The sequence below is a fragment of the Protopterus annectens genome, chromosome 8.part0, assembly GCF_019279795.1.
Source record: "Protopterus annectens isolate FY-2018-M chromosome 8.part0, PAN1.0, whole genome shotgun sequence".
Taxonomy (NCBI): domain Eukaryota; kingdom Metazoa; phylum Chordata; order Ceratodontiformes; family Protopteridae; genus Protopterus; species Protopterus annectens.
This window is the reverse complement of record NC_056741.1, coordinates 1,684,901,999-1,684,925,630: the sequence shown is the minus strand read 5'-3', so window position 1 is coordinate 1,684,925,630 and position 23,632 is coordinate 1,684,901,999. Positions and strand designations below refer to the sequence as shown.

The 23,632-nt window shown below is 37.4% G+C and overlaps 1 protein-coding gene across 1 annotated transcript in view; it reads left to right on the top strand.

Annotated features, from left to right (window-relative positions):
* The window catches only part of LOC122808529 (adhesion G-protein coupled receptor G5-like), a 192,185-nt gene extending 169,057 nt beyond the window's left edge, over positions 1 to 23,128 (top strand). The window contains exon 4 of the mRNA XM_044079484.1: positions 22,090 to 23,128. Coding sequence (XP_043935419.1) covers positions 22,090 to 22,184 — 95 coding nt within the window. The 3' untranslated portion in view covers positions 22,185 to 23,128. The remainder of the gene's footprint in view (positions 1 to 22,089) is intronic.
* The last annotated feature ends 504 nt before the right edge of the window (positions 23,129 to 23,632 follow it).

Below are 23,632 nucleotides of genomic sequence, written 5' to 3'. Positions count from 1 at the left end.
TAGTTGGGTTTTGAACAAGGACATAGCCAATGAGTTTTAAAGTATAGACTGAGGCTTTTATGAACTAAAAGAGGGTTCAAGAGTAAGATCAGCAGGAAGAGAGATCCAAGTTTTGCCAGCAGAGTTAGCAAACAGAGAGTCCCCAACAGAGCTGTTGATTTTGGAAGTTTGAACCAGTAGTTTATTAGAAGAGCAAAGTGACCTCAGGTTGCTATAAGGGTTGATGATATTTTTAAGTGCAGGGGTATTATCAGGATGGTTGAGAACTTTATGGGCAAGTAAAATCTAGCCAACCCAGAAGATTTAGGTTGTGACAGTGGTGGGTCTGCAATATGGCTATAACAGCTGGAGAGTTTGCTAAGAGTGGATTTGTTCAAATGAGTGAGTAGAGGGGAGGCATAGAGAAGATGATAATGAGTAATAGCAGTCCTAGCAAATGGAGTAAGGAGAGGTTCGATCTTACAGAGGAGCCAAGTTTTTGTTAATGGTTTTATAGTTTGATTGACATGGATATCAAATTTGAGGGTGTTGTCTATTGTGGCACCTAAGAGTTTGGTTTGCACATCTGGGGAGATAAAGGAACCATTGTTAGATGTTATGATAAAGTTATTTAGTTAGTGAGGAAGACTTATAAGTTGGGGAGAAAAGAAGCAACTTTATTTTGTTAGGGTTTAATATCAGCTGATGGTTAGACAGCCAGTTTTCAACTATACTGAAAGTATTCTGGGTTAATGTTATTAGATCTGTTGGGGAGGTAGCTGAACAAATCAAGGTGGAGTCATCCACATATTGGATAGAGGAAGCATTTGGGATGACAGTGGGAAGGTCATTAATAAAGAGAAAGAAAAGACGGGGTCCTTGTATGGAGCCCTGGGGGGCACCTAGGGTGACTGGTAGACAGGTTGATAGTTTGTCCTGCCATAGGATAGCTTGTTGTCTACCACACAGGTAAGATTGGAACCATTGAAGTGTATAGCTATTTAGTGAGAATGCCTTAAGGGTGTGCTTGAGTGTTTGGTGGTTGACCATATCGAAGGCCTTGGAGAGATCTAAAAAGAGGGCTGAGGAATGCTTGCTATTATTTTGGTTATGGTTTATGGTGTTAGAGAAGGATAGGAGGGCTGAGGTGGTACTGTGGTGTGGCCTAAAACCATGCTGAGAGTTAGCCAACAGCTTATTCTGGGTAAGATAATGCATAAGTTGTTTATGGACACACATCTCCATAATTTTAGCCAGTGGTGACAGAATAGTTATGGGTCTAAAGTTTGACAGTTCGAAGGAGTTGCCTCCTTTATGGAATGGTATTACATGAGATATTTTCCAAATGGAGGGGATGGTGGCTTTAGATAAGCTTCTGTTTATGGTAAAGGAGCGTGCGGTATTGGCTGTGGCAAAATTTGGGTTGGAGCAGCTGGGTGCCAGTTGGCTGGCTAGGGATTGGATAGTCTCTGTGAAGAAACAATTGAAGGTATTTGCAATATCCTCTGGGGGTTTATGGTTGGAAGCTGATGAGATAAAAGTGGAGGACTGTCCTGGGTGAAGAAGTTTGTTTATTCCTGCCCAAATCTTTTGAGGTTTGTTGTGGTGTTTTTGTTGACGATGGTAGTAGAAGTTTTTTTTTTGTCTATTATAATAGTTTTTTTTCTGTAATTCCTTAGCTGTTGGTATCTGAGTTGATCTAGTGGGTCTTTTGTGGCACACCATTTGTCCCATGCCTTATTTCTAGTATGATTTTAGATTTGGTCTCTTTTGAGAGACATGGGGCTGTTTTTGCTTTGCTTCTAATGGAGCGAGCAAGAGTGTGAGAATCAAAAATATTAAGGAATATAAAATTAAAGTATGCTACTGCATCATCCAGGGAATGGTGCTTTAGGACTTATCTCACCTGTGTCTATACTACATACAATAGTACTCAACCTGAACCTGTGTCTATACTACGCACAATAGTACTCAACCTGATTTCTACTCTTTCTGTGCACATACTTCAAGCAATACTACTCAATGTGATTTCTACTCTAATCTTCTAGACCCAAACTGTAAAAGATAGTTCTCAGTGTGACTTGTATTGTCAACTGAGCCCCTACTATACACAGTAGAAGTCAATGTGATTTCTATTCTCTGGTGTGTATATACTACACATGATAATTCTCTGTGTGATGTCTACTCTCACTTGTGCCCATACTACACAAGATAGTACTCAGTGTGATTTATACACTCACTTTTATCCAAGCTACACTAAATATAACTCAGTGTGATTTCTCATGTCATCTGTGACCATATTACACACAATATTACTCAGTGTGATTTTAACTGTCACCTCTGCCCATAATATACATGGCAGTACTCAGTAGGAATAGTACTCTCATATACACCCATACTACAAAAGATAATACTCAGTGTGGTTTTTACTCTCTCCTGTACCCATACCACACACAGTATTACTCGCTATTATTTGCAAGTCTAACCTGTGGCCTTACTGCACATGATAGTAAACAGTGTGACTTCTAATGTCACTTGTGCCTGTACTACACATAGTAGTACTCCATGTGATTTTTACTCTCACCTGTGCCCATACTACACATGATAGTACACATCATGATTTCTAATCTTACCTGCACCCTTACTACAAGCAATATTACTGACTGTGATTTTCCCTCACATCTGTATCAAAGATAGTAGCCAGAGTGACTTTTTTCTCACATGTATCCATACTATACACCATAGTTCTCAGTCTTTCTACTCTCATCTGTGCTTATACTACACAGGGTATTGCTCAGTGTGATATCTTCTCTAACCTATGCCCATGTTTGTTTCTTTCAGCTTTTCCCGGTTAGGGGTCACCACAGCAGAACTCCGGTCCGCTAATGATTGTCAGTAGATTTTGACGTCCTGGCTTGCCAGGCCTAACGCACAACCTTCAATGAAGGAACACCCATTCATGCATGTCGCCACATAGAAGACGCTCTAACTGAGAATCGAATGGGCAATGTCTGTGAGGCGACAACGCTACCTCAGCAACCTATGCCCATGCTACACACAAAATATTCAAAGTGATTTTTTTACTCTCACCTGTCCCCAAACCACAAATGACAGAACTCAGTGGGATTTCTCCTCTTAGCTGTGCCCAAACTACAAGCAATATTACTGAGCATGATTTCTACTCACACCTGTACCAATAATACATATGGTGGTGGCCAGAGTGACTTCTCTTCTCACATGTACCTGCACTGTACATCACAGTTCTCAGTCTTTCCACTCTCATCTGTGTCCATTTAATACACAGCATCACTCAGTGTGATAATCTGTGACCATTTAATACACAGTATCATTCAGTGTGATAATCTGTGTCCATTTAATACACGGTATCACTCAGTGTGATAATCAGTGTCCATTTAATACACAGTATCACTCAGAGTGATAATCTGTGTCCATTTAATACACAGTATCACTCAGTGTGATATTCTGTGTCCATTTAATACACAGTATCACTCAGTGTGATAATTTGTGTCCATTTAATACACAGTATCACTCACTGTGGTAATCTGTGTCCATTTAATACACAGTATCACTCAGTGTGATAATCTGTGTCCATTTAATACACAGTATCACTCAGTGTCATATCTCCTCTCACATATGCCCATACTACACACAATAGTACTCAGTGTGATTTTACTCTCACATGTCCCTATACCACACATGATAGTACTCTGGGATTTCTCCTCTCACTTGTGCCCATACTAGTAGCAATATTTCTCAGTATGATTTCTACTCACACCTGTGCCAATACTACACAAGATAGTACTCAGTGTGATTTGTATTTTCAACTGTGCCCATACTACACATAGTATTTCTCAGTGTGATTTCTGATTCCACCTGCACCCCCATACTGCAGCCAGTAATTATCATTGTGATTTCTGTTTGCCCCTCTGCTCTTACTACACACAACATAACTCAGTGTGATTTCTACTCTCCTCTGTTCCCATACTACACATGATGGCAGTCAATGTGATTTATACTCTTTCCTGTATCCACACTACACCCAGTATTCCTCAGTTTGATTTCTCCTCTTATCTGTGCCCATACAACACATCAACAGCAGTCAGTGTGATTTCTACTCTCACCTGTACTCATGCTAGACAAAATAGTGCTCTGTGTGACTTTAACTTTCCATAGCTCCTGCTATACACAATAGTAGTCAGTGTAGTTTCTCCTCTGTCTTGTGCACATAATACATACAATAGTACTCAATGTGATTTCTTATCTGACCTCTGCCCATACTGCATGTGTGATTTCTCATGTCAACCATGATCATACTACAGTGTGATTTCACATATCAACTGTGCCCATACATAATCTACCTGAAAGTACCCAGTAGGAATTGTCCTCTTACCTTTGCCCATACTAGAAATGCTAGAACATATTGTGATATTTCTGTCTGATCTGAAGATACTACACATAATATTACTCAGTGGCATTTGTTCTTTTAACACTGTCCTTACAATGTATGATAGTACTCAATGTGATTTCTCCTTTCACTCATGCCCGCACTACAAGCAAAATGACTTAGTGTAACTTCTGCTCTCACCTATGCCCATGCTATACACAATAGCAGTCAGTATGATTTCTACTCTCTCTTGTGCACATATTACACACACACACAATAGTACTCATAGTGACTTCTATTTCACCGTTGTTGCTACAATACATGATAGGACTCAGTTTGATTTCTACTCTTTCCTGTGCCGTTTTACACATAATAGTACTGCATTTGATTTCTCCTCTCATCCGTAGCCATACTACATATTATATCAGTCAGTGTGATTTCTATTTTCACATGTGCCAATACTACACACCACAGTACTCAGTGTGATTTATACTCTCACCTGTGCTTATACTACACATGATAGTGTTTAGTGTAATTTTTAATGTCATCTGTGACCATACTATATTGATAATACTCCACGTGACTGCTACTGTCAACTATTCTCATACTACATACAATATTAAATAGTGTGATATTTATTTTAACTTCTGCCCACGCAATACTACAGAAGATAGTGCTCAGTCTAATTTCTACTATCATCTTTGGCAATATTTCACGCAGGATTTCTCAATGATATTTCAACTCACACCTGTGCCCATACTATACTTAGTAGTACTCAGTGTGATTGCTATTCTGTGCCCAGAATACACACAAGATTACCCAGTATTATTTTTACTCTCAACTGTGTCCATACCACACATGATAGCACTCAGTGTGATTTCTGTTCTCTCCTTTGTTGATAATGCACACAATAGTACTAATTGTCATTTCTAATTTCAGCTGTGCACATTCTGCACATAGTATTGTTCAGTGTGATTTCTATCACCTGTGCCAGTAAAGTACTCAATAGTACTCAATGTGATTTCCATTCTTTCCTGTACCCATTTTATCCAAAGTATTAGTCAGTGTGATTTCTACTCTCATCTTTGCCCATACTACACAACATAGTTCAGTGTCTTCTCACCTGTACACATAATACACACAGTGATTTCTTACCTGTGCTCATACTTCATACTACTCAGTGTGATTTCCATTCTCATCTGCACTCATTCTACGCAAAGGATTACTCAGTGTGATTTCTATTCTCACCTGTGCCCAAACCACACACTAGAGTATTCTGTAATATAACTCAGTATCATTTTTAGTCTCACCTGTGCCATAGTACACATAGTATTGCTCAGTCTAATTTCTACTCTAACCTCTGCCCATATGACACACAATAATACTCAGTGTGATTTCAACTCTTACCTTTGCCAATACTCTAGATGATAGTACTCAGTAAGATTTTTACTCTCCCCCGTGCCCATACTATACACAATAGTAGTCAGTGTGATTTTTACTCTGTCCTGCACCCATACTACACACAGGACAACCTGCTGTGATTTCTACTCTCACCTGTACCCATACTACTCATGATAGTACTTAGAGTGACTTCTAGTCTTACCTGTTCCCATACTACACACATTACTACTCAGTGTAGTTTCTACTTCCACCTCTGACCATGCTACACAACATAGTACTCAGTGTCAAGTCTTTTCTCTTTTCACCTATGCCCATTCTATACATGGTATTACTCAGTGTGATTTACCTTTCACTTGTGCCCATACTACATATGATGATACCCAGTATGATTTCTACTCTGACCTACATACATACAATACATAACTCTGACTCTGACCTACATACATACAATACATAACAATAATCAGCATATCTTCTCTTTTCACATGTGACAATATTGCACACAATAGTGCTCAGAGTGATTTCTCCTCTCACTTGTACCCATTATGATACACAACTCATGTATGAGTACTATTGTGTGTAGTATGGGGAGAAGTGAGAGTGGAAATCAAAATGAGTTACATTGTGTGTAGTATGTGCAGAGATGAAAGCAGAAATCACACTGAGCAATACTGTGTGTATGGGCACATGTGCAAGTAGAAATCACAGGTACTGAGCACATGTGCAAGTAGAAATCACAGAGTACTATTGTGGCTAGTATGGGCACAGCTGAGTGTAAATATCCCACATAGTAATATTGTGATTAGTATGGGTAGAGATGAGTGTAGAAATCTCACTGAGTCCTATTATATTTCGCATGGGCACAACTGAGAGAAGTCACTTTTATTACACAGTTGACCATTGCAGTCACACTGAGTACAGTCACATGTAGTGCAGCCACAAGCAAGAGTAAAAATAACACTGAGTACTATGGCACATAGTACTGGAACAGAAGAGAGTAGAAATTACACTGAGTACTGTGCTGTGTAGTACTGGCACAGATGAGAGTAGAAATCACACTGGGTGATATCATGTGTAGTATGGTTACAGGTGAGAATGATTTTTGGAAATTATTGTGACTGCAGCAACCACCTCATCAAAGAAGTTTTAAGACCACTACTTTCTCTGTTTTTTATTTTTTTCTCAACACTCGTGGTGGTGAGGTTGTAATTGGACAAATTCCTGTGCCTGTTCATTTTTTTTTTTTACTTTTTTATGGTGAGAGTACAAATCAAACTTAGTACTATTGTGTGTAGTATGGGCACAGGTGAGAATAGAAATCAGACTGAATACTATCAGGTATAGTATGGACACAGGTGAGAGGAGAAGACACTCTTATTACTACTGTGTGCAGTATGCAGTATGGGCACACAAGAGAGTAGACATCACACTGATTACTATCATGTGTAATATGGGCACAGCTGAGAATAAAAGTCACATTTAATACTATTGTGTGTAGTATGGGTTCTGATCAGAGCAGAAATCACACTTAGTACTATTGCATCTAGTATGGGCACAGGAGAGAGGAGAAATCACACTGAGTACTATCATGTGTAGCATGGGCACATGCGAGAGTAGAAACTGGACTGAGTATGGCTGTGTGTAGTATGAGCACAGATGAGAGAATCACTCTTTGAGTACTATTGCGAGTAGTATGTGCACAGGAAAGAGTAGAAATCACCCTGACTACTATTGTATGTAGTATAGGCATAGGTGAGAGCAGAAATCACACTAACTACTATTGTGTGTACTATGGGTACAGATGACAGTAAGAATCAAATTGAGTAATATCCTCTGCACTATGGGCACAGGTGAGAGGAAAAATCATACTAAGTGATACACCGTGAGTTGGGGCACAGATGAGAGAAGAAAGACTGAGAACTATTGAGTGTACTATGGGCACAGGTGGGAGGAGAAATCACACTGAATTAAAAACGTAATACGGGCACAATTGAGAGTAGACATTACAGTGTAATACTATGTGTACAATGGTTTCAAATGTGAATGGAAGACATATCGAGAATAATCAAGTGTAGTATGGGCATAAGTGAGAGAAGTCACACTGAGTGACACTGCATGTAGTATGGGCACATGTGAGAGGCGAAATCAAACTTAGTACTACTGTGCCCATGCTACACACGATATTACTCAGTTAGATTTGTATCTCACCTGTGCCCATGTTACATATAATATTATCTGGTATGATTAATATGTCTGTAGGTGTATACTAGGCTAGCAACCACTGTGTTCTTTATAAGACTAGCCATCTGTCTAAAATGTAGCCTACAAGTTTTGTGCCTTAGAGGTTATTTTGAGTGGTGTTTAGTAGGGCATGAATTTCAGGCTGTCTGTTTCTATTAGAGACATAGATGCTAGACCAGGAATGGCTTTCCAGTTTCACATGCACTGACCTAGGTTATGCTAGGATAGGATTAGTGAAGATGTCTGCTAAACATAGATGGGAAACCTTTTCCAATGAAGGGAAATTCACCAAGACGTGCATGTCCCACCAATACATCCTATTTATGTCACAAGCATGGTTTAATTCTCTAGATTGAGTAGCTCTGATGTTATTGGTTTTGCAGATATGCAAAAGATGCATCAGAGCAGGATCCAATGATGCATCATATGCGGTATATAGATTGTTTCTCAACAGTCTGTAGGAAATAGATTAAAGGATAAGGCTTTGAGGCAATCTGCATAGGACAAATTGTTAATACCCTGAATTCTTTTTATGAAGATCCTGTATGGACATTCCAATTGTTGCATGTGCCTGGTAAGGTACATACTGAAGGAGGTGGTGTACTCAATGATGGGCATGATTAGGAATAAATACACAGTTATGATGACCCTCCATAGGTCTAGGTGCCATGCCCTTGTTTATACATTGAGCAACATAGAATGATTTCCTTGCTACTTTATACACATGTTGCTTTAAGGTCATATTACTATGGTAATTTGGATGTGGAGAGACTTAATTGTGGCATCCTGTATGACCAACCTCAAAGTATTTTTGTGCTTTATATAGATCAATATAGCTCCACATTTAGTCCCTGCCTATGCGTAGTTGCTTAGGAGGCATTGTAACCTTGCAATGTTGAGTACTTTCCACAGCTTTAAACCATGTCTCAGTAACTACACAGATTATCCAAACCAAGATATTATCCAAACCAAGGAGATCTTGGAGGGAGTTGAGCTTTTTAAACTCCTGGCACTGAACAGTAGCACCTATTGATTCCCTTAGGTTGATTTTTCTATGTTGGTAGGTTTGTTAGCTTCATTGCCTAAACAAGGCACTATGGGCAAGGACAAGATTTTAACAAATATTTAAAAGCTTAGAGGGGGCAGGTACAGGCCATCCTAGGCAAAGCAATGTGGTCTATTGAATATATCCTCCCATGCTGACAAATATTGTACCCTGTTAGATAATCATCTTTTGTTCATATTGTAGCATCATCCTTAGTGAAAGTAGAATGCTGCTCAGTTCCCAGCCTGGGACATATAGTCCAAAATCTCCATAATGTCTCTCTTCATATAGTCCAGGCAGGTATGTCTCAGGTCATTTGCACCCACATGGACTATGACTGAGTCATACTGGTGTTTGTAGTTTAATGACCTGAGTAATTGCATAACTTGGCAGATAGGCAGCTGATCAGGATTTTCTTCATGTTCAGCTTGGTGAGTATATGTGTGTGTGTGTGTGTGTGTGTGTGTGTGTGTGTGTGTGTGTGTGTGTGTGTGTGTGTGTGTGTGTGTGTGTGTGTGTGTGTGTGTGTGTGTGTGTGTGTGTGTGTGTGTGTGTGTGTGTGTGCGTTTCTGCTCTGACCTGTGTCCATACTCCAGCCGATAGTACTCAGTGTGACTTCTACTATCACCTGTGTCCATACTATACACCATAGTACTCAGTGGGATTCCTACTCTCACCTGTGCCCATATTACACACAGAAGTAGTCAGTGTGGTTTCTACACACACCTGTGCCCATACTATACAGTATTACTCAGTGTGATTTTACTGCCACCTGTGCCCATGCTACACGATAGTACTCAGTGTGGTTTGTATTCTCAACTGTGCCCATACTGCTCACAATAGAATTCAGTGTTATTTCTAATCTGCTTTGATTTGTTATTGTATATATCAGTCAGTAGGCAAGCAGCTAGAATTCTAGTATGCCACAACTTTTGCCTTTTGTGTCCAGTATGCTCATTAGTTTATTTGAACTTTTTTTGTGCTTTGCATTTGTAGGTTAACCATTCAATACTGTTAAACAAATGTAGACAATTTAATTTATGTTAATTTTGATGTGTTTGCTTCACATAACAACTCCGAATATTTAAAGTACTTAAAGAAATTGTCGGCTTCATCCCCCCCCCCCCCCGAATGATTCTAGCTACTTTTATATTATTTGTCTCTCTTAATACAACTTTAGGGTTTCTTCAGCTCATTTATATAATGGAATTCTCTTACAATAATTTCCAGTGCCTCCAGGGAATGTTTCCTATTTTAAAACCATCACGTATATATGTTTATAGTAAGTTTATTTGTTCTTCATTTTTATATTCTACCTGCTATTTAATATGATGCTGCTCCCCTCTAGTGGCTATTCTACAGGCTGTCATTACACATCTTCGTCATCAGCTACTGTAAAATGATGTCATAACACCTAGCTAACAACCTGCAAGAGCCTTTCCATTTCATGAAGCATTTACACAAAGTACATTTATCTGCTTAACAAGCAAGTGAGAAATGAAATAGATAAGCAAGTTCCAAATGAATAAGTTCACGCAGGGTAAGTCTTGAATCTTGACTATGCCCATAGGTTACAATGAACACAAAATGTAAACAGCAGTATAATCGGCATGATTATTTTTTAAAAATCATATATATATATATATATATATATATATATATATATATATATATATATATATATATGTGTGTGTTTCATTTTGTCCATTTTCATATTTAAAACCCTTTTTCAAATACTTAATATGAACAGATTTTCAGATGAAATTTTTGATTTTCTGTGAACATCTAAGTAGGTTCTTTCAGGTTCTATGAGAGGAGTTGCAACAATTAACAGAACAAATTGTGTAATGTCAACCTCTTAAAAAGCACATTAAGTAACAGGTTGTTGTGTCTCTCAGCTTTTCCCGGTAGGGGTCGCCACAGCAGAACTCCAGTCCGCTAATGATTGGCAGTAGATTTTTACGTGCTGAGTTGCCAGCAGTGACACACAACCTTCAACGAAGGTACGCTCATTCATGCATGTCTCCACACAGAAGACGCTCTAGCTGAGAATCGAACAGGACAACGTCTTACTGTGAGGCAATAATGCTACCGCAGCACCACCACCGCAGTAAGATACAGAATAAAGAGCTTAACAGCAGGAAATATAGCTACTATGAAGTAGCCAAGATGCCTTACACTGGTCAACGCAATATTTACTCATTCCTGGAAGGACTTTCTCACCAGTTTGCCCTGTTTGTTGACTGCACGTAAGCATTTGACTATGTAAGTGTAACCATCTATAAAACTAATTTGCACATTGCAGATTTGTCTCCTCTACAAACATTTTTACAGCATCTTTAGAAGAGAAGCTTTAATGTGAGACATAACACATCCTTTCAACAAAACATCACAAGCAGTGTTCATCAAAGTTCAGCTCTTCCTCAATATTTTCATTAACTCCTATCTTCTTTGGGTTCAGGCTTGTCTAACGTAATCCTTTGCAGCTCAATTCTTAACACATAATCTGTAGAATTTACATACTTTTATGTTCCTTGCTGTCAGACTGTGATCAATTTTTTTTAAATTGATGGCCTTATCTTTTTTAAGTGTGGTTCATAGGTTCATAGATTCATAGAAATAGTGAGGAGTAGGGAGTGAAGAAGTGAACTTTGATGAACATTGGTTGTGATGCTTTGTTGAAAGGATGTGCCTCAAAAATGCAACTTTTTTACAAAAGCTACAAGTCTTTCTTAACAATCTGCATTCCCAGTTATTTGAAAGAATGGCTAACTCATAGTACTACAAGTAAAATGTTCTTTAACACATCCTACACAACATAAACATTTTCTTCTCTTCAAATCTCCCCTTACATGGACTAACCATTCGCCCCTTTAATTACTTTGCTCTAACACTCAGCTCCCTGCATAAAACATTAAAATTAATCCAGCTCTACATGGTTGTAGCAAAGGATCCCAAGTCCTCACTCCTACAGGCTGTACAGCTTTTGTAAAAAGAAATCAATCACCTCAGTTGCAATACAGTCTACTACTTTTTCTCTGAACCACCAATAAATAGTTCAAAGACCTACAAACCCTGTGTTACCACACCTGCCACTTCATCTTACTATCACCTCAATAAGAACACCAATGCATCACAGTGAAACATGGCAGTGGGTTAATTATACAAAAGGAGGTAAAAGGTATATTAAGGTATGCACATCAGGAAGAGGAGGTAGTAGGTGAAGGATTTCTGCATGTAATAGTTGAGTGAAAAAGTGGAGGTGAGAAGAAGTTAGGAGGGGAGGATGTCAGAAGATGCATACCTCTCAACCTCTAAGCATTAAAATATATATAACACTGCCATTAAAAAATCCTAGCAGAGGGCCTGAAAATGTATATATATATATATATATATATATATATATATATATATATATATATATACGTTATTTTTTTATCTACTACATTTGATAACCTGGAATGTGGGCTTGTCTTCATATTCGCAAAAAAGTTCTGAATCTTTTTTGGGGTTTTAGTTTGGTCCTAGGACACTTTTCATCCATCACCAACATGACAACAGTTGTAACAATGCAAAACAGAGCAGTAGAACAAATAAGTTGTTCAAGAACTTTTACAATGATAAGCAAATACCAGTTAAAACTAATTACAAAACATATCCGGATATGTAGATATTCACATTCTTAAAATGTGATATACAAGATGACAATAACAGCACAGACTAAACCAATGAAAATGAAATCATTTTGAATATATTTCCAAAATGTGTGTGTGTGTGTGTGTGTGTGTGTGTGTGTGTGTGTGTGTGTGTGTGTGTGTGTGTGTGTCTGTGTGTGTATGTAGAAAGCTATTTTGTATCATATGATATCCTACAACAGGCCTAGCTTTATTTGGAAACTCAACAAATGTAAGGAATAAGCCTAAGTCTGTGGTCAAAATCCATAGCACTTTGCAAAAATCATAGCAGTTTAAAGGCATGTTACCACGTCATACATATTCCAATGAATGGAGTGTGGGGGGCGGTGCAATGCCATCGTACTTATAATGTGGTGGATTTAGGCTTGGGTGCAGAGGTGCGCACCTCCTCTTTTTGAAAGCCATGATGCATTTGTGGCTTAAAAAAAAAGAAATGCACTGTTGTACAGAAATCTGATATTTGTTGCCAAAACAGTATATTTATTTATTTCAGTTGACTGTCACTTTTTTATTATTGCTTGCGTCAGAGATGCATTGAAGATGCAATTGGAGGTTGCAGTCAGGTGATACATTCTACGATCACCTATAGCTCCTCCAACTGCGTCTCTACTGTACTTCATTGAAAGTGTATTTGGTGACAGTTTCTGATAGGAAAGATTCCATCACTGAGAAAAAGAGTGATAGTTTTATATTTTACAGTTACTAGTAACACTTACTAGTAATGGCTAAGCCAAAGAGAACAGCTGATTTGATGGTGAAGATCTTGTTTCGGAAATTTGTGAACGACACTAGAACATCAGTGTTCAGAGACCCTGAGGTATTTTTCCCCTTAAGCAAGCCTTGGAGAAATCAAGTCAATGTGATACAGTAGAGAGTGTACCTAGTTTGGTGCACTACTGTACTGTTTCATTGAATCTGTTCCGTGTCTGTCTTATATGTTTGTCACTTTATTTTATATGATTGCAGTCTAATTAGCAAATAATAGTAACTTCAACTAGGAAACTTACAGCATAGTACAGCCCTTTATTCTTCAATTCATAAATATTCAGTGGTTTAAAAAATGATGAGCTTTTGTCAGTCCTGTTTTTTAAAGAAAAATACATTTGGTCACAATTGAATATCTAAGATGTTACATAAACCAGCTGTAAAGTAACTAATTGGTGGATATGGGTGTGTGTAAGAGAGAGAGAGAGAGAGACAGAGAGAGAGAGAGAACTGCCTCTCAACTGTACAGATTTTGAGTGATTTTCCGACTTAATGTTACATTGTCTGACTGCAGCGCTTTTGCATTTATTAATGCAGAAATCTGAGTGCACTTACTATTTCATCTGAATTTGTTTACACATCATACCTCTCAACCTGGAAACATCAAAAATCTAGACAAGGCCCATGGAAAATAGGTACAAATCTGTATGCTGATTAACATACAATTTGCATACATGATTATGTAACCCCACCCACACAGATGGAATTGTGGGATATCAACATTCAAATGAAACTGAAGAACAGACAACCAAAATATGGCACCAGAATCCCCCTGCAGCCATTCCAATGTCCCATTACCTGGCTATTTTGCCCATTTACCATAAACACTAATGTGCATACTGCTTTACTTCTACAATAATTTGGATTTTACTTTTACATTTTATAGCACAATGCACAAACACTAAAGCATCTGCTAAACAAAGCAATACCGTCTCACAATTCACAATGAAAACAGACTTAGCATTAAAATATTCTCTGTCCTTGAAACTCACATTCATTGAAACAGCATTGAAATTTGAAACTCACACCACATCCAAAGAAAATGCATCTGGCCAGTGGTCGATAAAGATTACCTTTGGTCAGTTTTCAAAATTCAGATGACTGGCCCCTTGTACACACAGCAAAAAAACATACACGTGTTCTTCAATACACCTTTCTGACTTTATTAAATTATATTCCTTGTATAATACAGCATACTTGTTACACTTGGAGCACATTTTAAATTTATTGCTCGAACATTTTTCCAGTAGGCAATGAAACAAAATGTGTGAACCAATAATGACAAAACTGCCCAATTCAGAACATTTCCTTCAAAAAAGTCTACTTACACACACACACACACACACACACACACACACACACACACACACACACACACACACACACATATATATATATATATATACACACACACACACACACACACACATGCACACACACACACACACACATACACACACACACATGTTTATGTATTTTATATATATATATATATATATATATATATATATATATATATATATATATATATCATAGAATGACAGCAGTGTAAGCCATGAGCAACTTGCATAGCTTCTCAAACTTATTTTCAATTTCAGTTTTTTGCTTGCTTGGCTTACTCTGATTTGTCTTATCAGACCAACTCAATAGCTGTAAAACCCACAACAAAATAAACTAGGCAAACTTCATGTTTTAAGACTTCCAGTTTTTAGACTATGTACTGACAGACCTTCTCATATATTCATCCTGAAGCATCAAAACTATCATTGTAATCCAGGTGCTGTTAACTGGCCACTCTTGTTTCTCCAATGTCTGCAGTGGAAAAATATGTGTTTTATCTTGAAAATGTACTGTAGTTGTTTAAAAATAGTTTTCTTATAATGCAGCACAGAACAGAATTCTGATTTTCTGTTCCCAAATTTGGGTTAGTGATATTTGCTGCTCTTTCCACTGAGGCACAAATGCCCTTACGCATGACATCTTCTCACTTCTGTTGCATCTGTAGCTATACCCTTGACTTATTGCACCCAACCCCCACCCCCTTTAAAAGTGCAACACAGTATAGTATCAGCAATGCATCTACATACTGTGGGAGTAGAACCCACAGCCTTCTGCATCAAAAGCAAATATTTAACCTGTTATGCTATTAACAATGCAAGCAGACTCAGTATAAGCAACACTAAACAGCTCTTTCCCCTGAAACTCTCACCTCTTTGTAAAATCCACTCGACAATCAACTGCATCTCTCAAATTTGCAGCATGAGATATCTGGAAAAAGCCAAAATTTATTGGAGTGGGGGGGGGGCAAAAGCTCAAAAAACAGGGACACATTTTAAACATTGCTTGCATAATTTTGGAAAGTTGCCAGAATAAAATGCTATGTTACCACCATACATTTCACTGCCAAGTCTTGGCCTCAGGACCCTGTGCACTACAGTCAGAGCAACATGCCACTATGCAAAATCAGCAGTTTCCTGAACAATAGAAAGACTGAAACTTAAATGGCTGTCATTTAGTGAATATAGTTCTCACTTCTCACCATAGCTCTCAGCCTCTTAGCACAAAAAACCTGGGCAAAGCCAATGATGAGAGAATACAGCCTTACTGATCTTATAAACTTAGAAAATTGCTAGACTAAAAGGTTTGGTGTTACCATTTCTTTTCTGAAGAATATGAAGTCTGAAATTCAAATGCCTGTCATTATCGAGTGAATTTGATCCTAAATACAGAAAACCACAGATTTTATGAGGAACAGAACAAAATATGAGGCATAAATGTGGAAGATGTTTTCAGAAGGGGTGGTGGGTAGGCATCTTAGGCTCTTGTTACTTGTACCCAAGGTACAAGGTTTGAGCCTGATTACCTCCTCTAGCCACAAGGTATATTCACCAAAGGCATTTTACATATACATACAAATCAAACTCGGAAATTAAGGGCTGGCACTCCATTATTTGGACCCCCAAACTTGTTTTTTACTGGGTAATTCGGTATGGTTGGGAGGTATGGCACATATGCAGCTACAGACCCTGTTCCTCTTCTGTCTGGTTGCCATGGTGCTTCTCTGCTCACTTGAAATGAGCCACGTAGTCTGTGGGAATACAGGGGTATTGTGAAATCAAGATGCCTTCAGACTTGAGCCAAACATTTGTTAACATCGAATTACCCCCACACCTGTTTTTTTACTTGGTATAGTCGACACTTGTAGCTGCCGTTTGAGAGAACTACTAAAAGCAACAAAGCTAGGATATTTTCTGTTTAAGATTATGGATGTTGAGGACTTTATCCATATTGGCATGCAAATTCAGAACTTAAAAGTTTCTGGGGGAGCCTTTTACTACGAACAACTATTTTCCTGACTTTCTTAATATTCATGGAACCTAAATACAGTTTCAGAAGAAAATGAGATGTAATAATTTCAAAATGTGCATGATTTCTTGAAAGATGGAAAACTATCAAAGGATTTTAACCTCTCAGTTTCTATGGTACTGGACACAAAGCAACATTTGTTTAAAATAAGTTATGGCTTTGTTGTACAGTTAATTAGAAAATGTGCAAAAATGAATTGCGTTGTAAATAACTGAATGTTTATGGTGGCTTGAGAAGTTCTCTGCACAACTTTTTTTTTCCTTGTTGTTATAATTAACTGTGGTTCAGTAGTTAAATAAATAACACAAGGAGGTTAAGCCTGCGGGAATATCAGAGGTGGCTTGCTGGGTGAAGGAAAGCTTTCTGACTTACTTAGGGTTTCTGTTTTTTACAAAAGGAAGAAAAAAAGCAGCTAAATGTTGATTTGCTTTGCTTAATAAGTGTGGTCTCTTGAAATTTAGATCCATATTCTGTTTTCTTTATTGCTGGTATAAGTACTACAAGTAACTAGATAACAAATCCTAGTACTGAGGAAATGTTTGCCAGCCTTAAGGGTAGTAAACAGTTTATTTGAGCACGTCCTGTGGTGTTATCATTCTTGCACAGCCGTTTTTCCCCTTTTTTTGTATACTACAAGTAACCCTCAGTTTGTCAACATTTTGCAGCTTCAACTTTGTTTCAGTGGGTTGATGCTTGTTTAATAGCAAGACAGAAACATCATAGTATGTTATAAAACACATATAAATATGTGTATCTCTCCCTCTCTCTATGTGTGTGTGTGTGTGTGTGTGTGTGTATATATATATATATATATATATATATATATATATATATATATATATATTTAGAATTAGTATAATTTATAAGGGAGGTGTTGTGTGAGTCTTTTAAGCTGCAGCACACAGTGCATATGGTTAGCCAATAATCTTTTATTAGTAATTAACTTTGTTACAGTTATTAGGGTAAGCGACTGATGGTGTCTTCATTTCAGAAAGTTTAAGGTGCTTTTGAGTGAAACTGGCAAGTCTGAAGCCAATAATACCTGATGTTAAAGTTTCATACCTCTTCATCAAAAAATGGGTGCTGGTGTAAACTGAAGGAGTTGGGTCCCAAAATGTGGTATGGTACTGCTCATTTGCTACCCCACCCAGCTGCAGGTAAGTGAGGCTCATGCTGCTGTACTGCACCTGCAGTGATGAATGCATGTGAGATGAGAAGGTGAGGTAGCTGGACTGGGCAGTACATTTCTATCTGCTGAGGAGGAAGAGGGCCGGATTCATGTAGCCCTCCCAGTTTTGAGGTCAGGTGGAAGGGATTAGTTCAGAAGAATGTCTGTTACCCTTGATCTTTTATGTGTGTGTATATGTATGAAGGATGTACTACTGGCACTTGTGACACAAAAGACATAATCAGCCATGCAGATGGAAATGTTGAAGAAGAGGACACATTCATTTTCATTTTTATTACAGTTCTGCAATTGCCTAATATGCTGTTTCATGTTAAATTGATGCATTACTGTAGAGATGAATATATCCCTTTGAAGAGAGCTATATCATAATGTTGACTGCACAAGTACTTCACACTCACATCATCAGCCAGAAAATGTTGAACATCTGTGCCCCCCCCCCTACCTTTTGCAGATTCCTGGATCTGCCACTGCTTATCATATAATATTTTCACTGTGAAAATGCTAACTCATGAATATGTCCAACTATCCTTGTGATAACAAATGGCAGGGAGTCATGTGTGAATGTGTGAGTGTATGAGACAAGATGACACTGAGATGCTACAAAAAATAAAGAACCAGAAATGAATTTCACAGTTCTGTGAAAAAGGGGAAAAAATAAATGGTGTTCTGGAATCTGAGTTGCTGATTCTTGGAATTTTAACTTTTTCTTATTAAATTACAGGTTTCTGTAATACAGTGTCTCCTTGTAGTTATTTTTTTTTTGAAACTGAGAGCATAGGACTGGAGCTGTATCTATTGATTGCATCCTAAATTAGAGCAATATTGTTGGTACACTTTGCTTGGATGCTGTTGCATGGTACTCTACACAATTGCATCCGATAAGCATAATATTACTGATTGTGATTCTCCTCTGAATTGCAGCTCTGCATTTACTAGCATGCTGTAGGTGGATTGAACACTCTAAATTGACTCTAGGCATGAGTGCATGTGTGTGTGTGTACCTTCTGTGGAAGGGTGGGCAACACAACACTGTAAAACTCAACTGCCAATCTTGAGTGGACAGGCGATCTGCTGTGGTGACCCCTAACTGGGAAAAGCCGAAAGAAGAAGAAGAAGACTCTTTCCTTGATTTTCTTGGCTATGAATTTCCATATTTCTTCAGTCACTGGCTTCACTGTCCCACATTTCATACTAAGACAGAGGTGACTAGAGTCTTTACAAATCAAGGAATGCTATGCTAACTGACAGTAATGGTCACAGACAGGAATATCTAGGAACATAGGAACAATACTAAGCAAGTGATGACAGGGACCATAAGATGATTAGACAAACTTTTAATTACCATAAAGACTCTAGTCAGCAACTACATCTCACATAGGAATACTCAAGGGGGAAAGGCCTAAATGTATGGCTAAATTTAATACTGCACTATATTTAATTTTGTTTCATGCAATTAAGATTTTGAAGTAAACATTTCAGTTTGCTCCTGCTATAAAGGCAGCCTTTGTTTAGACTGTGTTAGGGAAATTTTAACAGCAATTTTCTCTTCATGTGCAAAATAACTAAGTGGCATTACAAATCTGAGACAGTGACATGCTACTGAATAAGAACTTTTATTTCTAAATGCAATTTGCTTTTATTTCCTCCAAGAATTAACTTGGCAACTGCACTTAGAGGTGGTTGCTGCAGACACTAATTTTAGACCTTTTGCCTGACAGAAACCATACATCTTGTGAGGGGGTGTCCCATCTAAGAAGTTCAGAGTTGTAGACAAGACTCCAAATATAATAGTGCATCATAGTTAAATACAGCAGTTTTTTCTAAAGGGGCATCCAGCCAACTTTCACCTTTGTCATGTACCTGTAATCATGGTTCATAGGTTCATAGGTTCATGGTAAGAAGATTCTGAGGTAAACCTGACAATGCTATTTAAGTGGTAGTCAATTTGTCCAGCAGACAGTTCCACAACTTAGCTCTGATGGCACAGAGGAACACAACCCTAGCTATGACCCAATTAATTAACCAGGGTGTCTGTTGATGCTGATGAGAGAAAGAGAGGAATGATGTGGTTTAGTTAGTGAGGCACTTTTTTGGGGGAATGTGTGAAACATTTGCTTGGGGAGTAGTCCATTTTTACAGTCCCTTGGTGAGACTAGGGGACGCAGAGCAGTCCTGAAGGATTATGTCACTTGCAAAAATAAATGACATGCTGTCCCTGCCACCCACTGCAAGCCCAACCCAGATTAGGTTGCTGGATATGAGCAATGGAGGATAAGGCCTTGAAACTCAACACCTGACATCAATGATAGGCCCACACCAGGTATACATGACCATAACAGCCCTAGGAACAACTGAACTGTAAGGCTCACTAAAAGGGTTACTAGGCCAGCCATGAGGAAGAGCATTCAATGATCAGACTGAAGTAAAAAAAAATAAGTAAACACTTCCATATATTGAAAGAAATAGTTCCTGCCTAGGAGGCCATTGAGATCAATACTGTTTGCAGATGGTTGTTTTTGAAGAATGTTTGGTCACTGAACTGCCTCTCTGTAAAGATACAGATTTTAAGTTTACAGTTTTAGAAATGAATACTCATTATCCAGGGTATTTATTGTCAGAGAAACAGAGATGACCAAACCAAGTATTGTTGTTTTGGCTCAGGATGAGAAACCTCAGGGTTATCTCAGTGGCAGCACTGTCCTAAAATGTCCAGGTTCTGTTCAATAATTGCTGAATTTTGTTGGATTACTCTCAAGCAATTTCAATTCCTTGAATTCAGACTCTTCCAGTCCTACATAGCATTTTGTTTCATAGCCTTTGAGAAATCTTAAACAACTTGACCAAGTATGATAATTACTTGATATGTTGTGGATTTAAAAACTGCATATTTTATACATGAAAAGGATTATTTGTTTAAAGTAAAATTACTGAAGAAAAAACTTAATATGTATATGCAAAAGAAAAATGTATAAGTAGTCTAAGTTGAATTAGCTTCCTCTTCCTGATGTTATACATATTTACAATCCTCTCTCTGTATTGCTATTTTGGTTTACCTGTCAATAACCACCATCCAAACATTATTTATGTAGCATCTACCTGTGAGTACCTGTATTTCACGGTTTATAGTTGTATGTGTGTTTCTACATAATGCAATTGGTGCAGCTCAGTTAGTGTAAAAAACATAATCAAGCAAAAAAACTGAATATGGTTATATTACTGTATATCAGTGCAACCTATTCAAAACCGCACTAGATAGTCTGTATCGTTGCAGATTCCTACCATAAGTATCACTGAAGGAGACTGGCATGTCCTTTTTCTTTTTGCTATTACAACAGCAATGCTTATTTATTTAAATAACCCGTGAGTAGACTTGTACAAGAAGGACCCTTTTCAGCTACCACCTGGCTCATTGGGCAAGGATAGATATAATATAAATGTAAAACACCGGACATATAACCAGTTAGAACAATAGACAGCCTAGGAATGAATATCCTACAGTAAACAAAAGTAACTGCAATTAAGATAGCTACACATTTACATTGTGTAAAGCTTTTACAACTTAATAGCAAACAGGGATCTTCAAATTGTGCTAAGAACTTACAGTTTAATATTAGACAAGGTATAATGCTCGGAGAAAAAATATCTGAAAGAAGATGTATAGAAATACATGTAATTTAGAGAGTATACAGTTCTTGAAGGTGATTTAGGTGTGAGACAAATGCAGTTAGTGGAATGGTTGAGGGACAGCATTGCTAGCCACCATCTCTGAAACATTTACATATGTGCTCTTGAAATAGATGTCCTTTTTCTCTATGAAAGTTTTCGTAGACTTAAAAATGATTTATAATCAATACTACTTTTGCAAATTAGAGCAGTAGCAGTTAACCACAGATTTGTAACATTTATGTATCATACCAGCCTAAACTAAACATAAGTATTAATTTTGATCCTTTGTAAACAAAACTCACTGTTAAATATTAATTCTGTTCATTTTTCCTACCAGGTTTTTTCATACTGCTGTGGTCATGTCATCTGAGACATCAGACAGGCACAACATCATCAACCAATAGCACAAACCAGACAAGTGTTAGTAAATAAATAATGGCATGGCCCACTTTGATATTGAAGACACACAAAGGACCAAAGGCATTGTGGATTTTCTATGTTGTCAATGCATTAATAAGTATAACTAACTTTTGTACATCTATGTTTTATACAAAATCAAGAGCTTGAATTGTTTTAAAATAGCTTGTCCTATAGTCTTGTATTAGAAGCCAATGCAAATATCTACAGAAATGATATTAAACTAAAGTTAAATTGTCTGCAGTTGTAACCATAATGATCTGATCAGAAAACAGAGATGATAAAAAATTTATGCTCTTCTAAGAAAAACTATACCATTGTTTATGCTTTTGCCACTTGAACACAAAGTTTTCAAGATCACTCAATGGCAATGGGAGTGAGAAAAAATAAATAAAACTATTCATATGTTTATATAAACATTGTTAACAGAAATATGCTTTTAAACCAGAGCAAATTTATTTACTTATTGCAATCAGTTGTATTTTAATTTTTTTCTGATTTGTGCTTACTTTAGTATACTGCACATATTTGTGAAATAAATGTATTTTCTAGTTTGGGAAAAGTCTTTAAATCTTAGTGCAGCAAACACATTTGCACGCAGTTGTGGTCACTGTTTCTGGAATATTTCCTATCAGAAAAATGTTTTAGTTGCAACATTAAGCTACAAAGATATGAATGTTGATAAATATGTCGGTTGCATATACAGGCATAATTACTGGGAGGAACTGACACTTCATATATATGCACTGAAAAATATTTCTTTTACACAAATTTTAAAACATCAAGATCAGGTGTTCTTAGAAAGCTAACAAAGAAAAGAAACACACGTGATTAATGATTGGAATTAAATATTGCATGTTTTATTCTTTCTTGTTTCTTTGTTGTAGCTTTATCTTTATTAATCATCCAGCTGTCTGTCTTACTGTTGTGTTTAGAGGAAGTGGTAGTATGCTACCTAGTTTGAGTTATGTCTTTCTTTCATCTACAAATAAAAGCAAAGTCTTCATGCTAGTCCTTTTGCTGATTATGCTTCTTGTTTATTGTTGTACATCACAACTATCTATCTGGAAAGCTTCAGACTCAATATCACATGTGAAATGTTCTTTTTAAGACAATTTCTTATGCTTTTTAAGATAATTTCTTATGCTCATGAAGTATGCAATCAGAACTGATAAAGGACATGAGATAAATTAATGCCCGATGTAAATATAGTGTCTAATACAGAACAGATATAGGGCAGATTTGAGATCTTCTTACAACATGGAACAGACACTTGTTGCAGCCTGAATTCATCCAGTATGACAACATGGTAATGTGACACTGTCTCTTAAGATGGTACTGTGCTATCTGAATGACGAATATTTTTTATGGTGCTAGGCAACTTCTACAATCTCTTGAGCACTTGAGGTAGCTTTTGTCATCTGATCTTAATTACCAGATTAAACATTAAGTTATGGAAACAA